Genomic DNA, 21933 nt, shown 5'->3' with positions numbered 1-21933 from the left:
GTAAGTCTTAATATTAAAGCAAAAATGGTTATCCAAAATCGGTTGAAACTTGGGTATATCCCTCTTTAGTCTGGCTTTTTGCTGAATTTTGTTCGTTTTGTGCGTAACACCTTTCGCACTTAAATGTAATTTATTTAGTCTACTTCACGCTCATAATGCCACACATCCCCAATCTGATGTTGGAGACAGGGGGGCACGCAGTGAGGGGTGAGGCATGACGCAGAGGATTCATGTCAGTCGCCAAGCCATTCCTCTCTCGCTCACTCTACCCCCCCACACACACGTCTCTCCGTTGCTGCTGCTGCTGCTACTCCTTGCAAGTGGCAAGTCGCTTGGAAAAATTATGTTGCACGTGATATGCTTCAGCAAATTCGCTACATGTTGGGCTGGGGGAGGTGTGGGTGGGAAGCAGTTACAGTAACAGCACCAGTTACTGCCACCTCCCTCCCCCCCCGTCCCCACATCTGCCTCTGACGCTGGTTCGCTGATGCCCGGACTAAAGATGAGTTCCACTTGGAAATATAAATTGAAATCATCAACTGGCTTTTGTGCGTTTTATCAACATTTTTACGTGCCGCAGTTCCACGTTAGCGTTAACGCTGCACTGAATCTGCCACACCCTTCATGCCCCCCCTTTGGACTGAATCTGATTTCTTTCTGACTGGGAATCCTTGCTGCTCGACTCCTGCCCGAGTGCCAACTGCAAATTAAGCAATTTTCCAAAGGACTTTTGGCTGCTTTTTGGTTTTTCGCATAGCTTAATGTCTGACTGAGTGCGCGGTTTATTAAGATAAACGATGATGAACGGTGGAGCCGAGCAGGAGCTGGAGCAGGAGTAGGAGCCTCCTCAACTCCACTCCACTCTCGAGTCCTGCCACCAGCATCCCACCACCTGCAGCAGCAGTGCCTTGTTAATTGACTGCTCTTCGTGCGCCCCGCCGCCTCCCTCCCCCCTTTTGCTGACAGCCGCCACGTCGGGAAAAGAAGTGGCTGGAAAACTGTAGCAGGCTTGGGTGGGTGGCGGCAGGATCGGGAGCAGCGGCGGCAGCAGCTCATTCTATTAGCGCATTTGCATGCTTATCTCATTAACACGAAACACAAGAGTTCCGGGGCAGGGCTTCGTTTTCGTTTTCTTCTTTTTTTTTTTTTCTCCACCCAGAATACCCTTAACGAGGGGTAGTACAATTTGTCTCTCCATGACAGTGGTAGAGGGTCTATGGTTTAGGGGTTTTAAAAGGAAATACGAGAAAACGATCGACCCAGACCTTTATCCTTTATCGCATTGTCGAAAGGAAGGGCATCTCTCCGGCCAGCTTTAACGTTTAACCCTTAACCTGCTGCCCCCTATTTTTGCTCGATTTTTGTTTCTTGTTTTCCTTTGTACATAATTTGCATGTAAATGTCGCCTGGTATGTGTGTGTGTGTGGGTGTGTGGGGGTGTGGGTGGTATGTGGCATTTTCTGAATCTCCTTCTCCTCCGCCAGACGACCCTCCTCTGGCTACTTGTCTCCGTTGTGCAACTTTTGTGCTTTTGTCGTGGTTTTCATTATCCCTTGCCCGCGTGTTGGCTTTTTGCCGCCGCTGCTGCTGCTGCTGCTGCTGCCTCATAAGCCACAGGAAAACCCGTTGGAAAACCGTCAACTCCCATAGAGACAGACCCGCCACAGACTGCAACTGACACATTTGCCAATATTGACTGTACACAGTGGACCATCCAGCAGAGGCTCCTCCTAGGCCATCATCTACTTTCTCTCTGGCCTCCCGTCTCTCCATAAAGAGGGGCCACTCTGGCGACTTGGCTGCTCATTTCCTGTTCTTTGGGCCTATGCAAACAAAAGCCTTTGGTGGTCCCAGGACCACTGGACGGACTCTCTTGACTCTTCCGTTCGCTCTTTTTACCACTCATTAGTGACAATTTTCTTGTAGTTGACATTTGCCACGCCCTCTAGTCACCACCCCCTCCCGCTGTTTGCGGTTGGCAGGGAAAACTTTTTTGTGTGTAGACTTTCTCCGTCCTAACAGGAGAACCCTATACGCTGCCAGCCTTGTCGGAGGGGGGGGGAAAAAAAATAGTTCATTTTTTATATGGAAAATGCAGGTACAGGACGCTGGTTACAGGATGCACAAGGATGCACAAGGATGATGGGGCTGTACAGAGAGGCGTGTTCAATTTTTGATGGAAAACCAATTAATTGGAAAAATTAAAATCAAATATTTGCCAAAGCGCTTCAACAACACTTCAACGGGAAAAACCTCAACAGAAAAAAAAGAGAGAGAACGATGGCGTAGGAGGGGGAGGGGAAAAAAAAGGAAACGGTGGCTGGCAGAAGAGTGTTGCTCTCTCTTTTTCCGACGTCAGATCCTAAGCATCGTCCTTCATTTATCCTTTACCCCAATGTGTGGCACAGAGAGTGTGTGGCATGAGGCAGCGTTGAGGGGGAGGATAGAACTCTCAATCAGCGCATGTTGGCGCCCACAAAACTCACGTGCAAACACTTTACGACAGAGACCAAGGGGAGGAGACAGCAGAGGAGCAGAGGATCAGGAACCAGCAGGAGGGGAAAGAGCACTGGAAATATAAGCGCTCAGAAGGAGCAGGAGATGCAACAGCAGAACAGCAGGTGGAACGTGGAACGTGGACGCAGAAGAAGCTTTTCCTGCTCTCATTTTGAAGTGCAATTTTGCACAGCCACAGATTTTGCCACCCACTCGCCAGCTGTTCCCCCAAGTATGCGGTAATTAATGCAATGGAGAAACGAACGAGAACGAGACAAAGAGGGGCAAAGCGAGGGAGAAAATAACGCCAGCCAGAGGGGAGGAGCAGACGAGAAAGTTACGCAAGGTGTGTGCCACACAGTTGGATAAAAGGTGAGCTATTGGCCAGATAAAAGAAACCGAAGAAGAGCAATGCTCGCCAGTGCCTTAAAGGGCAAGGTGGCGAATCCAAAGAGGCAGATCAATTAGTGGAAAACGTGTAAGATTATACTTAATACCAGGAAAAGCAAATTTATTAATTAACAACGAAGGAATTATTAATAAGGAAGGAGTAAAAGTCAAAAGGTAAAGGATATGGAAAGACAAATTACCATTTTTACCAAGAAACTATAATATAGGAAGAGAAAAATGATTGTTATCGAAGCAGCAGACACTAGTATCGATCAAATAATCGAACAAAGACATTAAACAATCAAACAGTCGATACATTTTCGATTATTCATAAAATTCATATAAATAATGGAACGAACCAGGGATAATAATAGCCTAATAATTATCGAACTATCGATAATAAAAAAGCGAAAAATTGCAATATCTGATCATTTAGGATGCAGGAATCCTAAAGCTCTAAAGAGTACTCCAAAGAACCAAAGAACTTACAATAATTGAACGCACTGTAAGCCTGCAAGCCCCCTTTGGCTCGGTCATAACTCCGCTTTGCCTCTCGATTATTTTTATGGAACCTCAAGCGTCATTAACAAAGGTTCAAGGTTCAATGCGCCCCATAAACTGTGGCCCAGCCCCCAACCGCTGCCCGACTTACCACTGGCCCAAAAAGGGAAAGCCTTCAAAGAAAATCTTTAAGATTCTTTGGAATGATATAAACAAACACACAATTTGGGCCACTTAGCTGCAAATGGACGAGGAGGCTATTAATAATTCCCATTTTCTTCTTCCTTTTTTTTTTTTTTTGGCGTAAGGTCAACCGCAAAAAACACAACAGCCCCCCCGCAGCCCGCCCAGATAATAAGGAAATATGACTTGAAGCAGGAACTTGAAGGAGAATGGCAAATGGGCGACCGCAAATGGGGTCCAGGCAGAGGGCCACAAGTAAACATGGCCGAGACGATGGGGGCTTGTAAAACAAGCCATGAACAAGGGGCCAATGGGGAGAGGGGGGGTATCATAAACAATGTAATAATAAGGCCAACATTGTGAGAAGCGAACGCCCTCTGGTGGCGGTAGGTGGCTGGCAAGTGGCTCCCCCTGTGGGGCATAAATCTTTGCTTAAAGCCGGAGGATTCCCCGTAATTGCAAGCCATTAGAAAAACGTTAATTGTCATTAAATGAGGCTACGGAAGGGATAACCATTGAAGGAAAACCCCAGGAAAAATCTGCAGAAGAAGTAATTCCTTTTTTTATAAGGGAAATGGCGGGGGATTCCCCCTTGGAGCATAAGGAAAATGATGAAATCCATGTAATAAAATTAGCACTTTGTCCATTCGGTCTTTCTCTGGGATTCGATTTGATTTCGCATGAATTCAATTAAGTTTTGGTGTTAACATTTTTCCATTTTCCTTGCTTCCTTTTTGCCCCCCCATTTTCCCTATCAATCCCTCAGTCTGTTTGACAGGATAATGAGCTGGATGGATGAACTGTCAGTGGAAATTTTTAATTAAATTCCAATTTTCCCATAACGCTTCCTGCCAAACGCTTTTCCCATTGTTTGTCTTTCTTTTGTAGGTGAGCGGGGGAAAAGCGACAGGCAGGGGAAAATATGACTGCAAATAATTGCATAGGAAAGAATATTGCAATGAAAAAAGCTAGCCAGCAAAAGTTTTGTCGAAGGATAGATTGGATAGAAATAATACGATTTTTTATGTGATTTTTAGACGGAGCAAAGGATTGGCTAATGAGATTTTCTACTGAATTTGGCAGGGGAAATAAAAGGAAAGCCCAAAGATGCTCCAAAGATAAGATAACGATCTAAGAGGCTGAGATTGTTCTTTGATTTAACGAACATCTTAAAAGAGCTAGTAAAAAAATGATAACTCTTTAAAAAAAAGACTTAGAAAAGACTCGGCAGACTTTTTTCTTGGTTTACGAAATCTATAAAGATCGTTCTTTAAGTTTATGACGATACTAGAAGAACATGGCTCATTAGGACAAATTTTAGGACAATTTTCGTTTAAGAAATGGTAAAAAAATAGTGCAATAAAGTCCCGCTTATAGAAATTAGCCCATCTTATAGAAAATTGATTAATTTATCGGTTAAAATAATTTTTCTTTTGAAAATCGCAAAGCAAAAGCTTCTACATTTTATGGCAGTGCCAACACTTTACCAAATAGCCCATATTTTGGGTAAATAATTTCAACTTTTGGTGGAAATTTCCGCCTAGTTTTTCAACCTATTTCTAGCCGTCAAGCGGCAGAGCACTCGAAACAAATCGATGGAGCCTTCAACCTTTCCCTTTTCACACAGAGAGCGAGAGAGAGAGAGAGAGAGAGTTTATCATACGCATAGCACTCGAAGGACTCCCCACTGGCCACTGGCCATAATTGCTAAGCGTCTATAAAGTTTTCCCTTGGTGTACGGCCACTTGCCACCGTCCCCGCCCCCGCTCCCCCCAGGCACTTGCCAAAGGCCAAAAAGTCGGCTGCGCGTTGGCTTACCGCAAAAACAAGGAGAAAACCCGACAAAAAAAAAATAGCGCACGGGAGAAAATTTAACTAAAATAGAAGCGTTAAAATATTGCCAACATTTCCGCGCTTTTCCACAAAACAAAAAAAAAAATGGAAAACAGAAAAAATCATGGGAGAAAAAGTTTACACGGCCGCCAGGAGGAGGACCTCTGACCAGGAGGAGCAGCAGCAGCTGATCCTCGCCAAAAAGCTTTCACAGGGCAGACTCCACATTTTGGAGTCTTGGAGCGGAAATTATGTAAATTTAAGTGTTGCTGCCCCATCTAGCCCCCTCTGTCCCCTGCCCTGCCCCGCCCAGCGCTGCCTACTGTTTTTGAGGCAATGAAAACATGAAAGGAAAAACGGAAAAAGGAAAAGCGCAGAGATGCCAACAAATAACCAATAAAAAGCAACAAGCAACGGCCCAGCGAAGCAAAAAAGAAAACATCACAAAGTTTTGGGGCACAAAATTTCCCACATTTGGGTGGGGGCTCCCTCCACCCCCCAGCTCTTGTTTTTCCAGGCAACAAAGTTTTGCCGTAATTGTTTTTGCATTTTGCGGCGCACACATCGTGAGTGCCGAGAGGAGGTGGAGCGTGGGGCCAGGGGGGGAAATAGAAGCCCAAATGTGTCCTTTGGTGTATTAAAAAGTTTTCCATTTTTTTCCGGGTGGGGGGGGGGGGGGGCGGCGGTCGGTTTTCCAGAGGGAAAGTCTGCCAACTGGCCCAAACATTTGTCGGGGGCGTCTCGTGGTCCATTGCCCATTAACATTTTATATGCAATTATGATTATTTTTCCCATTGTGCATTTGCGGTAATCTTTGGGGAGCAACTGTTGAAAGTTGCCGTCCAGCGAAATTTAATGGGGCGTCCGCTCTGGCCGGAATCGATAAATGTTTGAGGGAAATGCACTGCCCTGCCGCTGTAAGCCCTGCCACATGTTGCAGAATGTTAATTGAAATGAGAAAGAGAGGAATTTCATTTCATTGCCGCCAGATGATTAAAGTCAATGATTGATTTAATTTCAGTTACACGATGATTGCTCCATTCTCCATCGCCGTTTTCCTCAATTGTTCCCTTCGTTTGTGAGGTTTTCCCATTTCGCGCAGCAGTTCTTTGGGGAAAAGCCCCTCGATCCTTGGAAATTGCACTTAAAAGTTTCACTTTTATTCGGCTCAAGTGTGCCAGAGAGGTGCCTCTTAAGGGCCTGGAAATTATAGATAAGGCCCTGAATACTGGGAGACAGGATCAACATCTTTAAGACAGTTTTTGTGGGAGAATATCTGTGATTAACTTAGAGTATTAGAAATTAATCGATAATAATTTCTTTAAAATCAATCGAAGCTGTAGCCGGGAATACTTTTAACCTTTTTATTATTTTATTTTTCTAAATTTATATTAAAATTACTATCTGAAATTTGTATTGGAATAGTTATCGAAAGTAATCGTTTTAATATCGAAAAAAATGACTTTCCATTGGTTCTAACCATAAAATGTCATTACTCAACAAAATAGTATCCCAATATAGAGGAAAATATAATATTTAATCGCGTATTAGAAATGTATCGATATTTTCTTTATAATCAATTGGAATTTTTATAGAGCATATTTTTAAAATTTGTATTCTATCAAATTTAGATCGAAAATATATCTGATAATTGATTGCAAATTGTTATCAAAAGCTATCGATTTAATATCGAAAAACAAGACTTTCCATTGTTTTGATCTATAAAATTTCATCATTCAACAGAATAATATTCAAAATGTATCCCTATATCGATGAATATATAATAATTAACGAGTATTGGAAATGTACAGATAATATTTTCTTTAAAACCAATCGGAATTTATATCGATGATATTTTCAAAACTGTTTTTTTTTCAAATTTATATCGAACAAAAATTTCTAAAATTTTATGTAAAATTTTTATTGGAAATGTTATCGAAAATATTCGATTTAATATGGAACAACAAGACTTTCCATTGGTCCTATCTTTAAAATTTCATTATTCAACAAAATAATATACAAAAAATAACCCCACATCGATGAAAATATAATATTTAATCGATATTGTCATATGTTCAATAGCATTAAAAAAATGCAGGTGTTTAAAATCTTTATTTTATGGGAATTTTCGGTATAAAAAAATATTTTCGAATTTTTCGAACCTAAATAGAAGTTAATCTTTCTTCCTAGAACCCTTTCCGCTTCGTCCCAGCTCATAGGTTCCAGGCTATCGGAAGGATCCCTGTTGATCCGCACCTGGTTTTGTTTTCTTGTCTAATATGATTTTGGATTCAAGCCATCATTCATTTCATTCGATTTTGCAGTCCGAAGGAGAGAGTCAGAGGAGACCTTGTCATCACCTGAAGTCCAGAGGCTATTCCATATTGACCCTCAACAAAGACCATTCTGTGCCTGTCCCTACACGCCTGCCCTGCCCTGCCGTGCCCTGTCCTGTCCTGACTGACGACTGACTGCAAGCAGCAGCCATTCTGTGGTCATTAGCCCAAAACCAAACTTGACTTCTACTCTCCTGGCCGAGATTTTCTGCAAAATTTGCAAGAAAAAGGCAAAAACGAATGCGGTACAAAGGGATGGGATGGCCCAAAAATGTATCCACAAAATGCGGACGGCGACACAAATCTTCTTTATTGCTTGCTACGTTTTGCAATGCACAGACTGTCCCTGAGCCACATGCCTGCCTCCTGTCTGGCCACTGCCTGGTGTCTGGTGCCTCCTGCCTGCTGAGTGTGGACTTTGACAAGAGGACATTAGGCGGGGGCTAGCAGACGAACGACTAATGGCCTTTCTGGGATCCATTTTACCTGCTGGTGGATCCCTTGGACACAGGTGCTTGGGCTTACCTGCTTTTCCTGTTTAACCGCCTGCTGTCCATCCGGATAGGTTGATTTTAAATTAAAAATCTATACGAACCAAATTTACATGCAAAAATATACATTTCTGGTTGCCTTTTTGGAAGCCATCTTTATAGGGTATACATACATATTAAGGGTATTCCTGCCAGAATAAAATATATTGCTGGAAAAGTAAGGATTACTCTAGATATTACTGTAGGTTGTACATTTCTGTGGAGTATTCCTGAAAAATAAAAATATCTTTTTCAAATTCGGATTCTTTCGAGCAAAGATATAGTTTAAGGTAAATCCTATCTATTCTATACGATATGGAAGCAAGCCACAAGTTGTCTACGCCCGGATCTCCGGCCGAAACGAGAGGCGCTGCCGCATGACACGTGCCACGTTTAGGGCAAATGTTGGAGTCTTTAAATGAACAGATCTTTGGGTGCAAAAGCAGGGCGTGTCCTGTTGCTTCTTGAATATTGCTCATACGCCGCATTGCCCCGGCTTTGATGCCACATGAGCGAGCGGTCATTCCTTGATGAGAGGATGTTCAGGAAAATAGAAGGATGTGGATGTGGCTGTGGCTGTGGCTGTCTTGCCTGATGACTTGATTATCGCCACTCGCGTGCACTTGCCCCAGCTCTCCGCTGAGGCATGCATAAATATGTTGCATCTGGCATTTGACAGCTGATGATGTTGCACATTTCCCCCGCACAGAGTCCAGTTGTTGGCATCATATCCTTCCATGTCGGAGCTGCTGCCATGACCAGACTAATTATGCAACAAAAGCTGTCAAAAGCTTGGGGAAATATGAGGGAAATTCATGGGGGAAATAAGCAAAAAACGCTCCAAGGAAATGGCCCTGAAACCACCGGATAGCCAAATGTGAGACGATTCCCGGGTTCGATTTGTACTCCAGCAAGAAGGTACTTACCTTATCAGAAGGGAAACAGCGTGCCCCCTGCCCCCTGCCCCCTGCCCCGGCGACGACCCACAGTGCGCTATCAGGTAGCGCGGTAGCCAAAACTGTGCAGCCAAGTGGTAAAAAGTATTCCGCATTAATTCAAGCAAAAATAAATTATAAAGGCCAAGTAGTGGGCGGGGAGGGGGAGGGGGGAGAGGGGCCCTGCAGGCTGCAGGCTGCTGCGTTCCCTTCACTTTTCGCTGCGTTGTGCATTTTATGACGTTTAATGTGTTTCTGCTGTCAGCAGCAGAAGTTGCCACTGCCACGCTGCCTTTCGTTGCTGCCACTGCCACAGAGTAGATGCAACTTTTTCTGTCAGTGTGTGTGTGTGTGTGTGTGCCGCGACGGCGTTGAGTGCATTTTGTTGATTTATAATAAAATAATGTAAAAATATTACACAATAATGAATGCACGACGCCGCGCCCTCTCTTTCACTCTCTTTGGCCAGCTTTCTTGCTATCTCTTTCTGCCCACACGTCCCTTTGCTGTCCCTTTTTTTTTGCCTTGGGATGAAATATGAAACAAGGAAATACTCGAGAGGTGGAAAAAAGTTTTCCCAACGCACAAGAATATGAAATATGCGAGAAATAAAACTTTTAACTAAAATTATATATGTATACCGTTATACGTTATATATCCACTTACGTATGTAAGTGCAAGAGAGAGAGGGAGAGCGAGAGAGTGTGTGTGTGTGTGTGTGTGTGTGTGTGTGTTTGTATTTGTCATGTTGTTTACGCTCACTTCTTGGGCCATATTTCTTCTTTCTTTCCTTCTTTCTTTCTCGCGCGTTGAAGCTACTTGAGAAATGCGTTTTCGGGACCACGTTGCTTGAGTGGGTGCTGGAATGCCCTACCTCAAGGTCTAGGCCATAGCAGATCGTGGAATTTACAACGAAGATACACCAATAATGGCTGGAAAATCAAGAATAATTATAATAAGGCCAAAGAAGCTCCTCCAATGGACCCCTTATAACTAGGAAAACTCATCAGAGGTGTCAGAAAAAGGGTTTACTTTTTTTTTTTTGCTAATCAGTGATCGATAGATCTTAGATCTTGAAGATCTTAGAAATCCCTAAGCGCAGAATCATAAAAAATAACCATAAAAAATTTGGTTGCGATCGGATCATTATTATAGACGGAATGAACAAAACCAGTTGAAGATTGGGCTCTTTGAACACCTGGTTTTCAGCCCAAACAGAGCCCGAGGCAGGGCAATGATATACTATGATAACGCTCTGACTCGAAATCGACTAAAATTCTTCCAAAAAACTAAAAAATTCCGAAATTGTGCCTCGACAAAAACGTGACAGTTGGTTGATTTTTGGTTTAATCGGTTTTATGTAAATGAATACAATATTTAAATGCAAATAAAGCCTGAAGAACTTGGTACGGAATGAACTAGTTCCTTTAAAAATACTCAATTCTTAATGCTCATTTGTGCCTCAACTCTCCAGTAATCCTTGGGTAGAGTATCCACAAACTTTGGTGCCCTCTACCCTCCCCGCACACCCCGCACTCCCCGCACTCAAAGTCAACACATACTAGAGCTCACATTTTGATGCGCTTCCAGATCGTGGCGTCCTTGCAACTTTATCGCACCAGAAATTGCATCATATTTCACGAGACCTCAGCGTGACAACAAAATATATGTAGGAAGTCCCCCCCTAGCCCATCCCTCCTCTCCCCTCAGAAAGAAAGTTCAGGGAAGGTTACATTTACTTACCTGAGCAGCAGTAGGGGGGGAGGGGGGGGACCCCCTCCCTGCCACCCTAAAACGTCTGTCAACGAAAAAATTATGACAGAGAAGAAAAAAAAAGTTGTCAAAAGTTTTGTGGCACTCCGTAAATGGAGTACCACACGGCGTATGAGCGATGCCCGAGAAAAAGTCAAGAGATGCTTTAAGAAATGATTTTATTAAGAGCCAAGCAGCAAACAACTGCTGGGATCGTTTGATTATAATTTATAATGAAACGCGAGTTGCTCAAAGTGCAATCTTTGGCATAATTTTGAAAATCCTGAGATAAATCTTGAGCATGCACATAATTAATGAAAGGCCAAATGTTGTCTTCAGCAGCGTGTGCAGGAAGAGCATCCTAGGAGCAGGTGAAGAGTCCCAATTGTAAGAGGAGAAGCAGCAGCATGAGGACGGGGAGGTGGACGAGGAGCAGCAGCAGCAGCAGCAGGCAGGAGCATGCAAAAAAGGCCGTAAACAAAAGTGTAATTAAAAACTACTTAGTGGACCCAACCGAACCGCCTCCCTCTTTCTCCCTCTCTCTCTCTCAGAGCAAAGAGGAGTCGTGCGACTCACCTGCGATAAATAGTTTTGCGCTGCTGTAATTTATTATCGTTAGCGTTATCCTTAAAGAAGTAGCGCCTGATGCCACTGAGGTACGAGCGAAAATATTCGCTCCAATTAATCGTGGCAATGTTGAACTGCAGCACCGTGCGCTCGCCTCTCGGCAACAGCTCGTTCAATTCGTCAATATTCCGATGCGAGAACTTCCACTCCTTCAGACCGAACCAGGCCATCATATCGATGATGCGAGAGATTTTCCTATATGCCTTAACATAGCTACGAAAGAGAGAGAGAGAGAGAGACAAAGACATGCAACGGGATGAGATTGAGAGATGGTAGAAATTGCTGTCAATACATTTGCTAATTGGTTGACCCAAGAGTTCACGAAGGAGCTCTGGCATTGGCACTGGCTCTGCCACTGGTTCTGGCACTGGCTCTGGCTCTCTGTTTCTGGTTCTCTGCAGCTACATAAATAAATGGAGAAAATGCTCAGGCTAATGCGCTCTAATTGCAATTTGTTAAATATTACGTATACGTTTTGTTGTCGGACGCTTGCAGGACATAAGGAGCTTGCAAAGGTGGAAGAACTCGAAAAGGTGGAAAAACGTAAAGAACGAAGTGCAGGTACACTTTCGGAGATTTAAGAATAAACATGAAGGGGGTGCCAACAAATGTTAAGCGTTTAATTTTGTGGTATTTATTTTATATGAAAATATTCCATAAAATAATGAAATTTCAAATTATTTTATTTGTAATTTTTAAGCACTTATTGACTCTTAATTTGAATTATTCTTTGGGGGCACTTCTTATTGATGGGGCACTATTTCTATGGAATCTTAAGGCATGCTTTTATACCTTTCAATACAAAATTATATTGATCTATTATTCTTGATTCCCCGATTCAAAAAAGATCATTGGTGGTAAAAGAAAAAAGAACATTGAGGAAAGGTAATTGAAAAAAAATCAAAGAAGGGAGATCGTTGAAGACACATCTTGGAATATTGATCGTTGAATGGAATCGTAATGTCTGAGATGCGCATGTGCCGAAAGAATATTGCAGATATATTGAATGAAGTCTATACCTACAAAATATTATTTAAAGTGATATTTTATGGATAAGATCTTTCCAATTATGAAGCCCTCTAGCACCTCCAGCACCCTATCCACTAACAAACCCCATATCATAGTCCCTATCTACCGTAAGGTATACCCTAACCAGCCCCAGCCATTCAATTGCCTTTCCATGTTCCATTTAAAATCCATTCAATGTAGCAAAACACCCAAAACCAGCACAGAGAAGAGGGGGGAAGGACAGGAACAGGGAGATGGGGAGAGAGACATCCGTGCAACAAGAGGGAAACATGGGCAATGACTGCCACCTTGGAGAACATATTCTCAATATATGTGGGCGTGCAAGAGCAACAAGAGGACGATGTGGCTGTGAGGCAGGGGCTGGAATGGAATGGAATGGAATGGGATAGGTCCATCCCTGTGGATGTGGAGACCAGCTGGAACGGACGCTGCTGGGTTGTGGGTTTGTGGTGGCTGGGCGGGGCGTGTACTTACATGCGCTTTTGTCCGGTGACCATGGCAATTAAATCTAAAATATAAGCTGGGATATTGTGCAAGAAAAATGCAATTGCACAATGCAGAGGCTTCGATGGTATTATAACGTACGAGAAGCACCTGTGACAATAATGCGGTCGATCGAAGGATATCGTTCGTATACGCCCGGGCAGGATATGTGCATGTGGTAGAGGATTCTCCGACCGTTTGGCATTTCAGTTCGATTTGGTTTTAGTTCGTTCGCACCCGAAAACAGTGGGGAGTTCAACATTGTTTAAATCGCAGGTTTTTTTCGAAAGGTTTGTTCGGGGTTTCGGTGTTTCGTTTCCGTTTTGGTTGTTTCAAGGCATTAGCGGCAGGGTGGGGCCAGATAAATATTCCATTCGGCCAAAAATCCAACAATATTTAAGCATTGGATTAGACATGCCATACAATGCGGCCATCGTTCGTGTTTCGTTTCGTTTCGTTTGTTTTTTGTGGGAGAAATCCAATAAAGAATATTTCATTTATAAATGTTGGAATGTTTTTAGAGCAGAGGGTTTTTCGTTTTCTGTGTGTCTGTGTCTGTGTCTGTATCTGTATCTGTATCCTCACCAAAGCGCCTTGTCGAAGGGCTCGTGAAAGCCATTGCGCGACAGTCGCATGTACTCGCCCCAGGTAATGTTGTTCACGTCGGATACGTAGTTGTAGACGGGTAGCTCTGACTTGGAGTCCGTTTCGGTGGCACTTATCTTGAATCTGCGAAGAAAGCGAACGAGATTATGGAACCACTTTAAAAGGAACCACTTCTATAAAGGAAAAGTGCTGGTTTTCTACTGATTTGATGGGGAAATAAGTAATTAAAGGAGCTAAAATCGTGGAAAGTATCAATTTGTTTGAAGCAGAAGAACTAGTTCATAAACTGAACCATTAGCTCAAAGCTTTCAAGAAATTAATTTGCCAAAAATGCCATCCACTGAACTAATTATACTACTTTCACGAGTAGAACTAGTTCAACTTTTAGTTGTGGAACCAGTTCAACTTATAGTAGATGAACTAGTTCATAAATTGAACCATTAGCGAAATGTCAAAGCTTTCAAGAATTGAACTAGATCAAATTTCAGTAGTAGAACTGGTTCAATTTTTTGGAGTGAAACTAGTCCAAAAAAAAAGTCATAAAAACGAACCATTAGGTGAGAATATCAAAGCTTTCAAGAAATTCTTTTTTGAACTAATTCTAATTGAACTAGTTCAAATTTCAGTATTATAACTAGTTCAACTTTCAGTTGTGGAACCAGTTCAACATATAGTAGATGAACCACTTCATAAACTGAACCATAAGCGAAAATATCAAAGCTTTCGAAAAATTCTTTTGCTATAAGCGCCATCAAGTGAACTAATTGAACTAGTTCAGCTTTCAGTAGTAGAACTAGTTCAACTATCAGTATTAAAACTAGTTAAACTTTCAATATGGCCAGTAGTTCAAATATTAGTAGTGTTTAGTAGTAAAAGTTTAATTGAACAAGATCGTACTGGAAATGAGTTCAATGTTTGGTAGTGAAAGTACTTGAGTATTCTGAATTAATTGAATTAGCTTTAACAAAATTGAACTAGTTCCACCTACCAGATGCTATTGATCCGCCAAAAAGGCAAGTAGTTCTATTACAATTACATTTATAAATGGAACTTGAAGATACTTTTATAGATATAGATTAAGACAAACTGAATTCCGGGTATCTTGATGTTGCGGCACGTGCACCTCTACAGAAAGCAATTCCGACTGGTTTAAATATAGTTTTTGTGGCTCAAATGTGGATTTTAAAGGGATAAATCTGATCTGGACAGATCTGTTGCTTAATATAGATAAAGAACTAGTTCTATGGGAACTTTTACCCAACTTTTAACTGTCTAATGTCAAAAAACAGCACTACTTTCAAAGAACAACTATGATGCCATTCGAGATATCTCTGGCTTAAAGAACAAGTTCATAGACTCGTATCCTCCGCTTAAGAACTGGCGCTTCCAATCTTCATCGCGATACCACGCTTTCTCTCGCCGAATACTTTCCCAATGTATCTGTTGCCCAAAGGCTTATCCCGCCTTAATTTCACTGCCTTTGGTATTTACGAATTTTTCACCTTCTTTTCTGTTTTCTGTTTACTTTTTTCTTTTCTTTTTTTACTTGCTTTGCGCAAACATCCGAATGCTATCAGCTTACGGGTGGGAACTCTTTTACAACTCTTTTTACACATCCTTTGGCACCGCTTCCGCTCTACGTGCAGCACCGTCTATGGCAGGGTGTGGGTGTTGGTGTGTGTGTGTGTGGCACTAACCTTCTGGCTATATCCCAGGCGGTTGCTATCATGGCATTCACCACATAATCGGCGGGCACCATGTTCGCCTTGCATTTGGCCGTACCGTAAATGCAACGGACGAGTCCCCGGGCAGACCAAGTGCATAAACCTGATGGCCCGTACAAATTATCAGTCCAGCCGGGAAATGGATCCTTGTACGTTGACATTACTGCAAATAAATAAGAATTAATGGCTGCTTTGTTCGAAGGAATGGAACGGCAGGAAGGGAGGGCGGTAGGGAGGGTGGAAAGGGGTCCGAATCGGAATCGGAGTTGCAGTCCGGACTTTGGTTGTTGATTTTAGCCAACGTCAAAGCGATAATGGTTTCGAACCGGTATGGCTAGAGTCCTTTTAACCATTCTCCATGGCCACTCCCTCTTGCATGCCCGCTTCGTACTATTTTTTTTTTTTTTTACAGAACTTTCCTTTCCTCCATTTGCCATTTGCTAACTGATATGCCCGACTCCCAAATGCAAGTTTTCCACTACTTTGGTGAGGGTATACAAGACTGGCAGCATAGTCGAAGGAATCTATTGATTCTAGAGATTTTTATGTGTTAAATTAATCATCATTTGGAGAGGTAAATGTTCCATTTCCATTTATGGTTAGAGCATACAATCTTCCATCAATTGTTGCCATATTTTGCACATTTTTTCCCATTGCCTTTCCTCGTTTCCACTGGGCACAGGAGGCAGCTTAGGATACTGGCTGCTGCTCCTGCTGCTCCTGCTCCTGCTGCTGGAGGATGCTTTGGCATTTTTGTGTGTTAAAATAAATGAAAATTTGTTTGTGCTTTGTTCCTCGAGAGCATCGGCAGACATCTTCCTCCTCTACCCGCTCTTACGTTTCGTTCGTTACGTTACGTTGCGTTTCAGGATAGAAAAACTTTTTCCACATGCATTTATCTGGTAAATCCCAAACCCTCCCTCCCCCTCCCACCTCTCTCTCTCTGTGCATCGAAACTCCCAAACGAAGACAATGCTGTTGGGCATTTTTCACAAAATTTTAAATATTCCTTTTTTGTGAAAGGAGAGTGAGAGAGAGGGTGGGGGGGGGGGGGGACCCTAGAGTATCTCCTGGCAACAGGACTTCCTCCTACTTCCTTGTGGTGTGTGTGTGTGTGTGTTTGCACACTCCTGCACATGCCCTAGGGGTATTTGTGCTAATTATCTGACAATTAGTTTGTTAAGTCAAGTCTGAAACCGCAATAAATATACCAGACAAGCAGTCCTCCCCCCAAAGCCCACCGCCCGCCCACCCACTCACCCACTCACCTATGGGCGGTCGAAAGATGCCCGCCGGCATGTGGAGTGCCCGATGATTCACCAGATTCTCTGCACACTTTTTGGTCATTGTATAGGTGTTGGGCATTTGGCCAATTAGGCAGTGGCGCATCTTCTCTAGCGTTTCATCATCAAAGGTGCGATAGATCTGCAAAAAAGCCCCAGAGAGAAGCGTTATATATTTTTCAATTTAAATAACTCTCATATCGAATATCTGAAAAAAAATGATATCCTATGAATGAACAAGTGGTGGCAATACCCTTTGCAGAGGTAACAAAAAATTGGTTCCATTTCTGGAGTAATTTTAAGCAAAAACCGTAAACGAATAATTTTTTTGACACCATGAAAGTGTTTAAGTTTATTTGAGAGAATCACATAAGGTAGAAAAATAATATATATCTCCATGGAATTATAAACACACAACAAATCGTTGAATTTTGTGAAGAAATTATAGCATTTATGGCATATTTTGCTAATTTTTGAATAAAGAACTATTGTACTCATCAAAAGTAGACGAATATAATAGATTCCCGATCCAAATTAAACAAATATCTGCCTTAGGACTCTCCATAGGGTGTTCTTCTACCCCAAACAACCCCATAATAAAATCTTGAAACTTCCACGTAGGGTATCCAAACTTCGTTGTGGCCAATTTGCATAAGTTTTTGTGGTATTTTCGTCAGACATATATTTGTATGGGTAGCATTACGTACCTGTATGATTTTTTCGTAGCCAATTTCGTTCTCGTACACTTGTTCGTTGATAAATTTGCGATTGCAGTTGCAGTACAGTGTCGAAATGTGGACAAACGACTGTGTGGACCCAGAGGCGTAGGCGTAACCGTAAATGATGGTGGAAGAAGGACAGGAATCGAACGAATGCATGTCCGAATGTTGATTGAATTGTGTTGGAAATTGTTTGCCCGCGAATCCCCGTAAAATATCCAACAACGAAACAGTTTAAAAACGGGAAACGGGAAAGAAAGAGAGCGAGAGAGGGAGAGAGAAACGTCAGTAAATATTAAAATTCATATACAAATTTCTTTATTGGGAATTACAGATTTTGGTTTCTGGAATGCGAATATTGTTTAAATTTGTATATCTTTTTTTTTTTGTTTATTTACATATATGCAAGGGATGGCAGTCTGGTGGGAAGCTTGAAGGAGCGTAGAACTTGATAGAATCCTCGCAAATATTTATAAAAGTTCCCTTTCTATCTTTTATCATCTCAAATATCACATTTATATATCATTTCTCTAGAGGTATAGGACTTATAAGGCTATATACAAATAATATATAATAATAATAAATAATAATAAAAAATAATAATAAAAAATAATAAATAATAATAATGAATAATAATAATAATAAATAATAATAATAATAATAATAAATAATAAATAAGTATTAAATAAATAATATATACGTATAACATAATAACCAAAAATTATAATAAATCAATTGACAGATTTATTTAATTTTTTCATATAATTATTTAATTTTTTCCTTAATTTCCACATAATACCGATGTTTTCTGATATCTTAAGGATTCTTTAATCACTTGCATTTACCAATACCCTATGACCAATACAAATATACCCTAATTTATACATTTTTAATACCTTTTTAGACCAAAGATCTATTGGAATTATATGCAAAAACTCTCTGCTCCATAATTTCTCTAAAAATACTGACAATCTTGTACCTCTTTGATAGCAATTATGTAATTGTTACATCGTAATTGTTGCCTTACCTTCAACTGCTTCATTTCCATGGCCAAATCGAGTATTTTCTTGGTGCCCAAGACATTTATATCAATGGCATCGCTTAGCTTTTCATTGAATTTCACCGATGCCACAACATTGAATACAATCTAGAGAGGGAGAGAGAGAGAGAGGGGGAGAGATGGATAGGTAAACCAGAAGACCCAGAAATTGTAATGCATATTAAAAATTGAAAGAAAATTCGGTGTGGAAAGCAAAAGAACAAAAGAAAATGCTCATGCAAAATGCACAAGTGATGTGCATACAAAGCAGGCACCAAACAGGGGGGGGGGGCCATTTCTGGCTGTGCCGAGGAATGTGTTGGGGCCTGCGTTTTGTGATAACCTCAAAGTCAGCAACACTCAACATCCACCAGATGCAGATGCGGATGCGGATGCAGAGTGGGGGAAACAGAAGGAGCGCCTGCTGTCGGGATGGGAACTGCAGTGCGACGCGTGCATCGAACATCGACAACAAAGCAATTTTAGTTTTAAAACAGTGCAAGCGTCGGTCTAAGCAGACCAGACCAGACCAGACCCTACCAGGCCTCGTCCCCGTCCTGTGCCTCGTCCTGAGTGACTTGTATGCAAAATGTTTTCACAAATATACAAAAAAAAATAAAAAAAAGTACAGTACAGAGAAAAGAAAAGCGAAAAATAGAGGAACAAAAAATAAAAGCGACGACCAACGGATGCGGATGCGCCCGGCCGTCAGGACAGGCCAGGACTGGACAGGACAGGACAGGGCAGGACAATGGCCAGCGCGCATGCCAAGCACTTGAAGCATGCACAGGAATTTTCATTTATTTATATATTGTGTTTTATAACCGAACAGCAGGAGTAGGTCCTGGAGGAGCAGCAGGAGCAGCAGCATCAGCGCTACTCCTCTTCTCTACACATTTTCACAGTTTTACGTGGCGGCGGGTTTTCAATTTTTGTTGAAAAGTACAATATATATATATATATGTATATGTATATACTATGTATGTATGTATATGTATACAAATATATCGTGTTCCCCTTGTGATCAACGAAACAACAAAAGCAAAACCCAAGGAGCCAGGCTATAAGCGATATATCGACCGAAAGATACCATGTTATGCAGATCGATCCAAGCGTAAAGAAGTATCTTTCTATCTGATAATCCATCATCTAACTGATCTATGCTTTGATTTTTGTTAAAGAATTATTTGGTTTTTATGTGGAAAATATTTGTAATTATACCATTAAATGTATCTGTAAGCCCTATACCGGTGGGGTTTCCATTGTAGGTTGTCTGACGAATGCCAAGATCTATGATCTGTCGGCATATCGGTAGCTAATTTATCTAAAGATACATCAGTCGAACATCTTTATAACGAACTCCCCTTGTGATTCACTATATGGAAGTTCGACTGTATCTCCACCAAATGTGAAACCCAAAATCTGCAACAATCCTGATGGCTTTCGGCATTTACCTCTATGGAGATATTTACGAAACTCTCCGCCTATTTTTTGTTATTTTCATCAGAGATCTCTAGCCCTCTGAGATCCCCAAATCTTCGCCTGTTGTTTCTGATGGGTACTACTCAAAACACATATACCCGACGCAATGCTGGGTATTGAAAAGGAGGGAAACGAAAGAAATAAACTGACTGGCTGCCTGCCTGCTGTTGTCGTAAACATTGCGCCTGCCTTTGGCATGCAACGTTTTACGTATACGTAATGCACAAACCAGAGAGAGAGAGAGAGAGAGAGTGGGAGAGGGGGGCGTAGAGAGAGAGCGAGTGAGTGCCAGGACAGGAATCGGGGGACCCATCCAGATAGGCAAACACAACAAAAGCCCATGAAAAAGTTGCTCCACACAAAAAGTCCATTGATTGAATTGCCAACAACCGTAGAAATGGAGAGAAATGAAGGAGCAATGGAGAAATAGGAGGATATGGCGGCAGGGGCACAGGATGAGGATGAGGATGCGGATGAGAAGGAGAATGTTACTCTTACCTGGACCTCAGACGAGAGCATTGCTCGGTCGGCGGCATCAATGTCCAGGTCGATGGCACTGTAATCAGCGCGTATCGGATGCACCTTCGCCAACAAATGCGGTGACTCCTCGCGCATTCTATTGAATATCTGTAGCAGCAGCAGAAAGCGAGAGAGAGCGAGAGAAGAAGAGACGATGGGTGAGTGGCACATCGACATCGTTGCATTGTCCTTGCTCTACCCCCCTCCCACATCCCTGCCAGAGCTGACGTGGCTGGCAGTCTCCCGCATCCTGTGAGGATGACACTTACCGATTCATTGAAAAATCCCTGCAAACGCTCCTGCACGCTCATGTTGTCCTTGCTGCGTATCAGCATGTAAATTTTACGCAATCCAAACGAACGGAGCAATTTCTCTGTTAACACTTTGCCAACGAAACCCGTACCGCCCGTAATGAGTACGGTGGCGCCTCTATAGAAATCCGTAACGGGTGTGCCACTGCCACTGCCAGTGCCACCAGCAGCAGCAGCACCAGTGAAGGGACCATCATCTCCTGCACTGTTTGTCCTGGTGCTCGAGGCTTGTGCGGCTGCCTCCTCGAAGAGTGGCTCTTCCTCTGACTGATGGTCCTGCTCTTCCTCTGGCTGATGGGCCTCTCCCAGCTCCTCTGACTGATGTTCCTCGTGGACAGAAGGCCCCTCATTGCTGCTGCTGTTGCTGCTGCTGCTGCGTCTCGAAGAGCTGGTGGAGGAGAAGGCCTTGCGGATGGCTAAAAGCGAGAAAGGATTCAAGAGTATTGCAGTGGCGATTGGTGATTGGATTGTTAAGGTATCGCCCCACTTTTACTAGGATTCGTTTCGTTCATTTCGTTTTGGTTCTGTGACTCCTGATGATCCGTTCACTTCAAGGGTAAGAAACACATTGAAAACTTTTCAAAAATAAACCTCGCACGGGGATTTTCCCCTTTTAATCAATAAACGACAGTCATATATCATGAAAGATTTTCCCACCGCATATGTCCAATTATATGACACACAGAGAGTCCCCCCCTGCCCCCTTGCCACCGCCACAAGAGCAGATAGATCCCACCACCCGGTCTCAGGGTCTCATGGTCTCATGGTCTCATGGTCTAACCCAATTATTCTATATGCTATATCCTCCCTACCTTCCTACCCCCCTACCGCCTGCCCTTCCGACTGGAGGGACATTTGTTCCATTTTTAAATGTGTTTGTGGGCTGACATTGTGGTTGCATTTGACCCGATGACCTGGCCCGACCAGCGGATATGTCTGGGGCCAAAACCTCACGCTATATGGCTTTCCCTTTTCGGCCCGCTGTCCCTTTCGTTCAGGGGACATTTTAAACAATGTTAATTATTCAATTATCAACAGGAGGACACACTGTGCCGCCGTGCAGCCGTGCAGCCGTGTCGCCTGACCATCGTGTCCTTCTAACCAGAGGTGTGACTGTATGTGCATGGGTGTATCTGTGAGGGTGCAACTGTGGGT

The 21933-nt window shown here is 42.5% G+C and overlaps 1 protein-coding gene across 1 annotated transcript; it reads right to left on the bottom strand.

Moving 5' to 3' along the window:
- Positions 1 to 11176: 11176 nt before the first annotated feature.
- On the bottom strand, positions 11177 to 21333 carry LOC108150892 (fatty acyl-CoA reductase wat). The gene is made up of 11 exons (XM_033387533.1): positions 21266 to 21333; positions 20737 to 21194; positions 20447 to 20575; positions 18455 to 18574; positions 17416 to 17514; positions 16694 to 16850; positions 15399 to 15588; positions 13681 to 13824; positions 13087 to 13206; positions 11533 to 11796; positions 11177 to 11317 (listed from the first exon to the last, which is right to left on the bottom strand). Exons 1-11 carry the CDS (start codon positions 21288 to 21290, stop codon positions 11206 to 11208), a joined length of 1818 nt encoding a protein of 605 aa, XP_033243424.1. The 5' UTR covers positions 21291 to 21333; the 3' UTR covers positions 11177 to 11205.
- Between the last annotated feature and the right edge of the window lie 600 nt (positions 21334 to 21933).

Source organism: Drosophila miranda, chromosome XR, assembly GCF_003369915.1.
Source record: "Drosophila miranda strain MSH22 chromosome XR, D.miranda_PacBio2.1, whole genome shotgun sequence".
Lineage (NCBI taxonomy): Eukaryota > Metazoa > Arthropoda > Insecta > Diptera > Drosophilidae > Drosophila > Drosophila miranda.
Note: the sequence above shows the minus strand (reverse complement) of the source record. Positions and strands in the feature narration are given on the sequence as shown.

Coding starts and splice junctions, on each gene's coding strand:
- LOC108150892 (XM_033387533.1), bottom strand. CDS start 21,290: ATGAACGAAACGAATCCTAGTAAAA. Junction 13,207..13,680: donor CCCTTCGACAAGGCGCTTTG/GTGAGGATACAG, acceptor TTATTGTCACAG/GTGCTTCTCGTACGTTATAA. Junction 11,318..11,532: donor CGCAAAACTATTTATCGCAG/GTGAGTCGCACG, acceptor ACCTGCTCCTAG/GATGCTCTTCCTGCACACGC.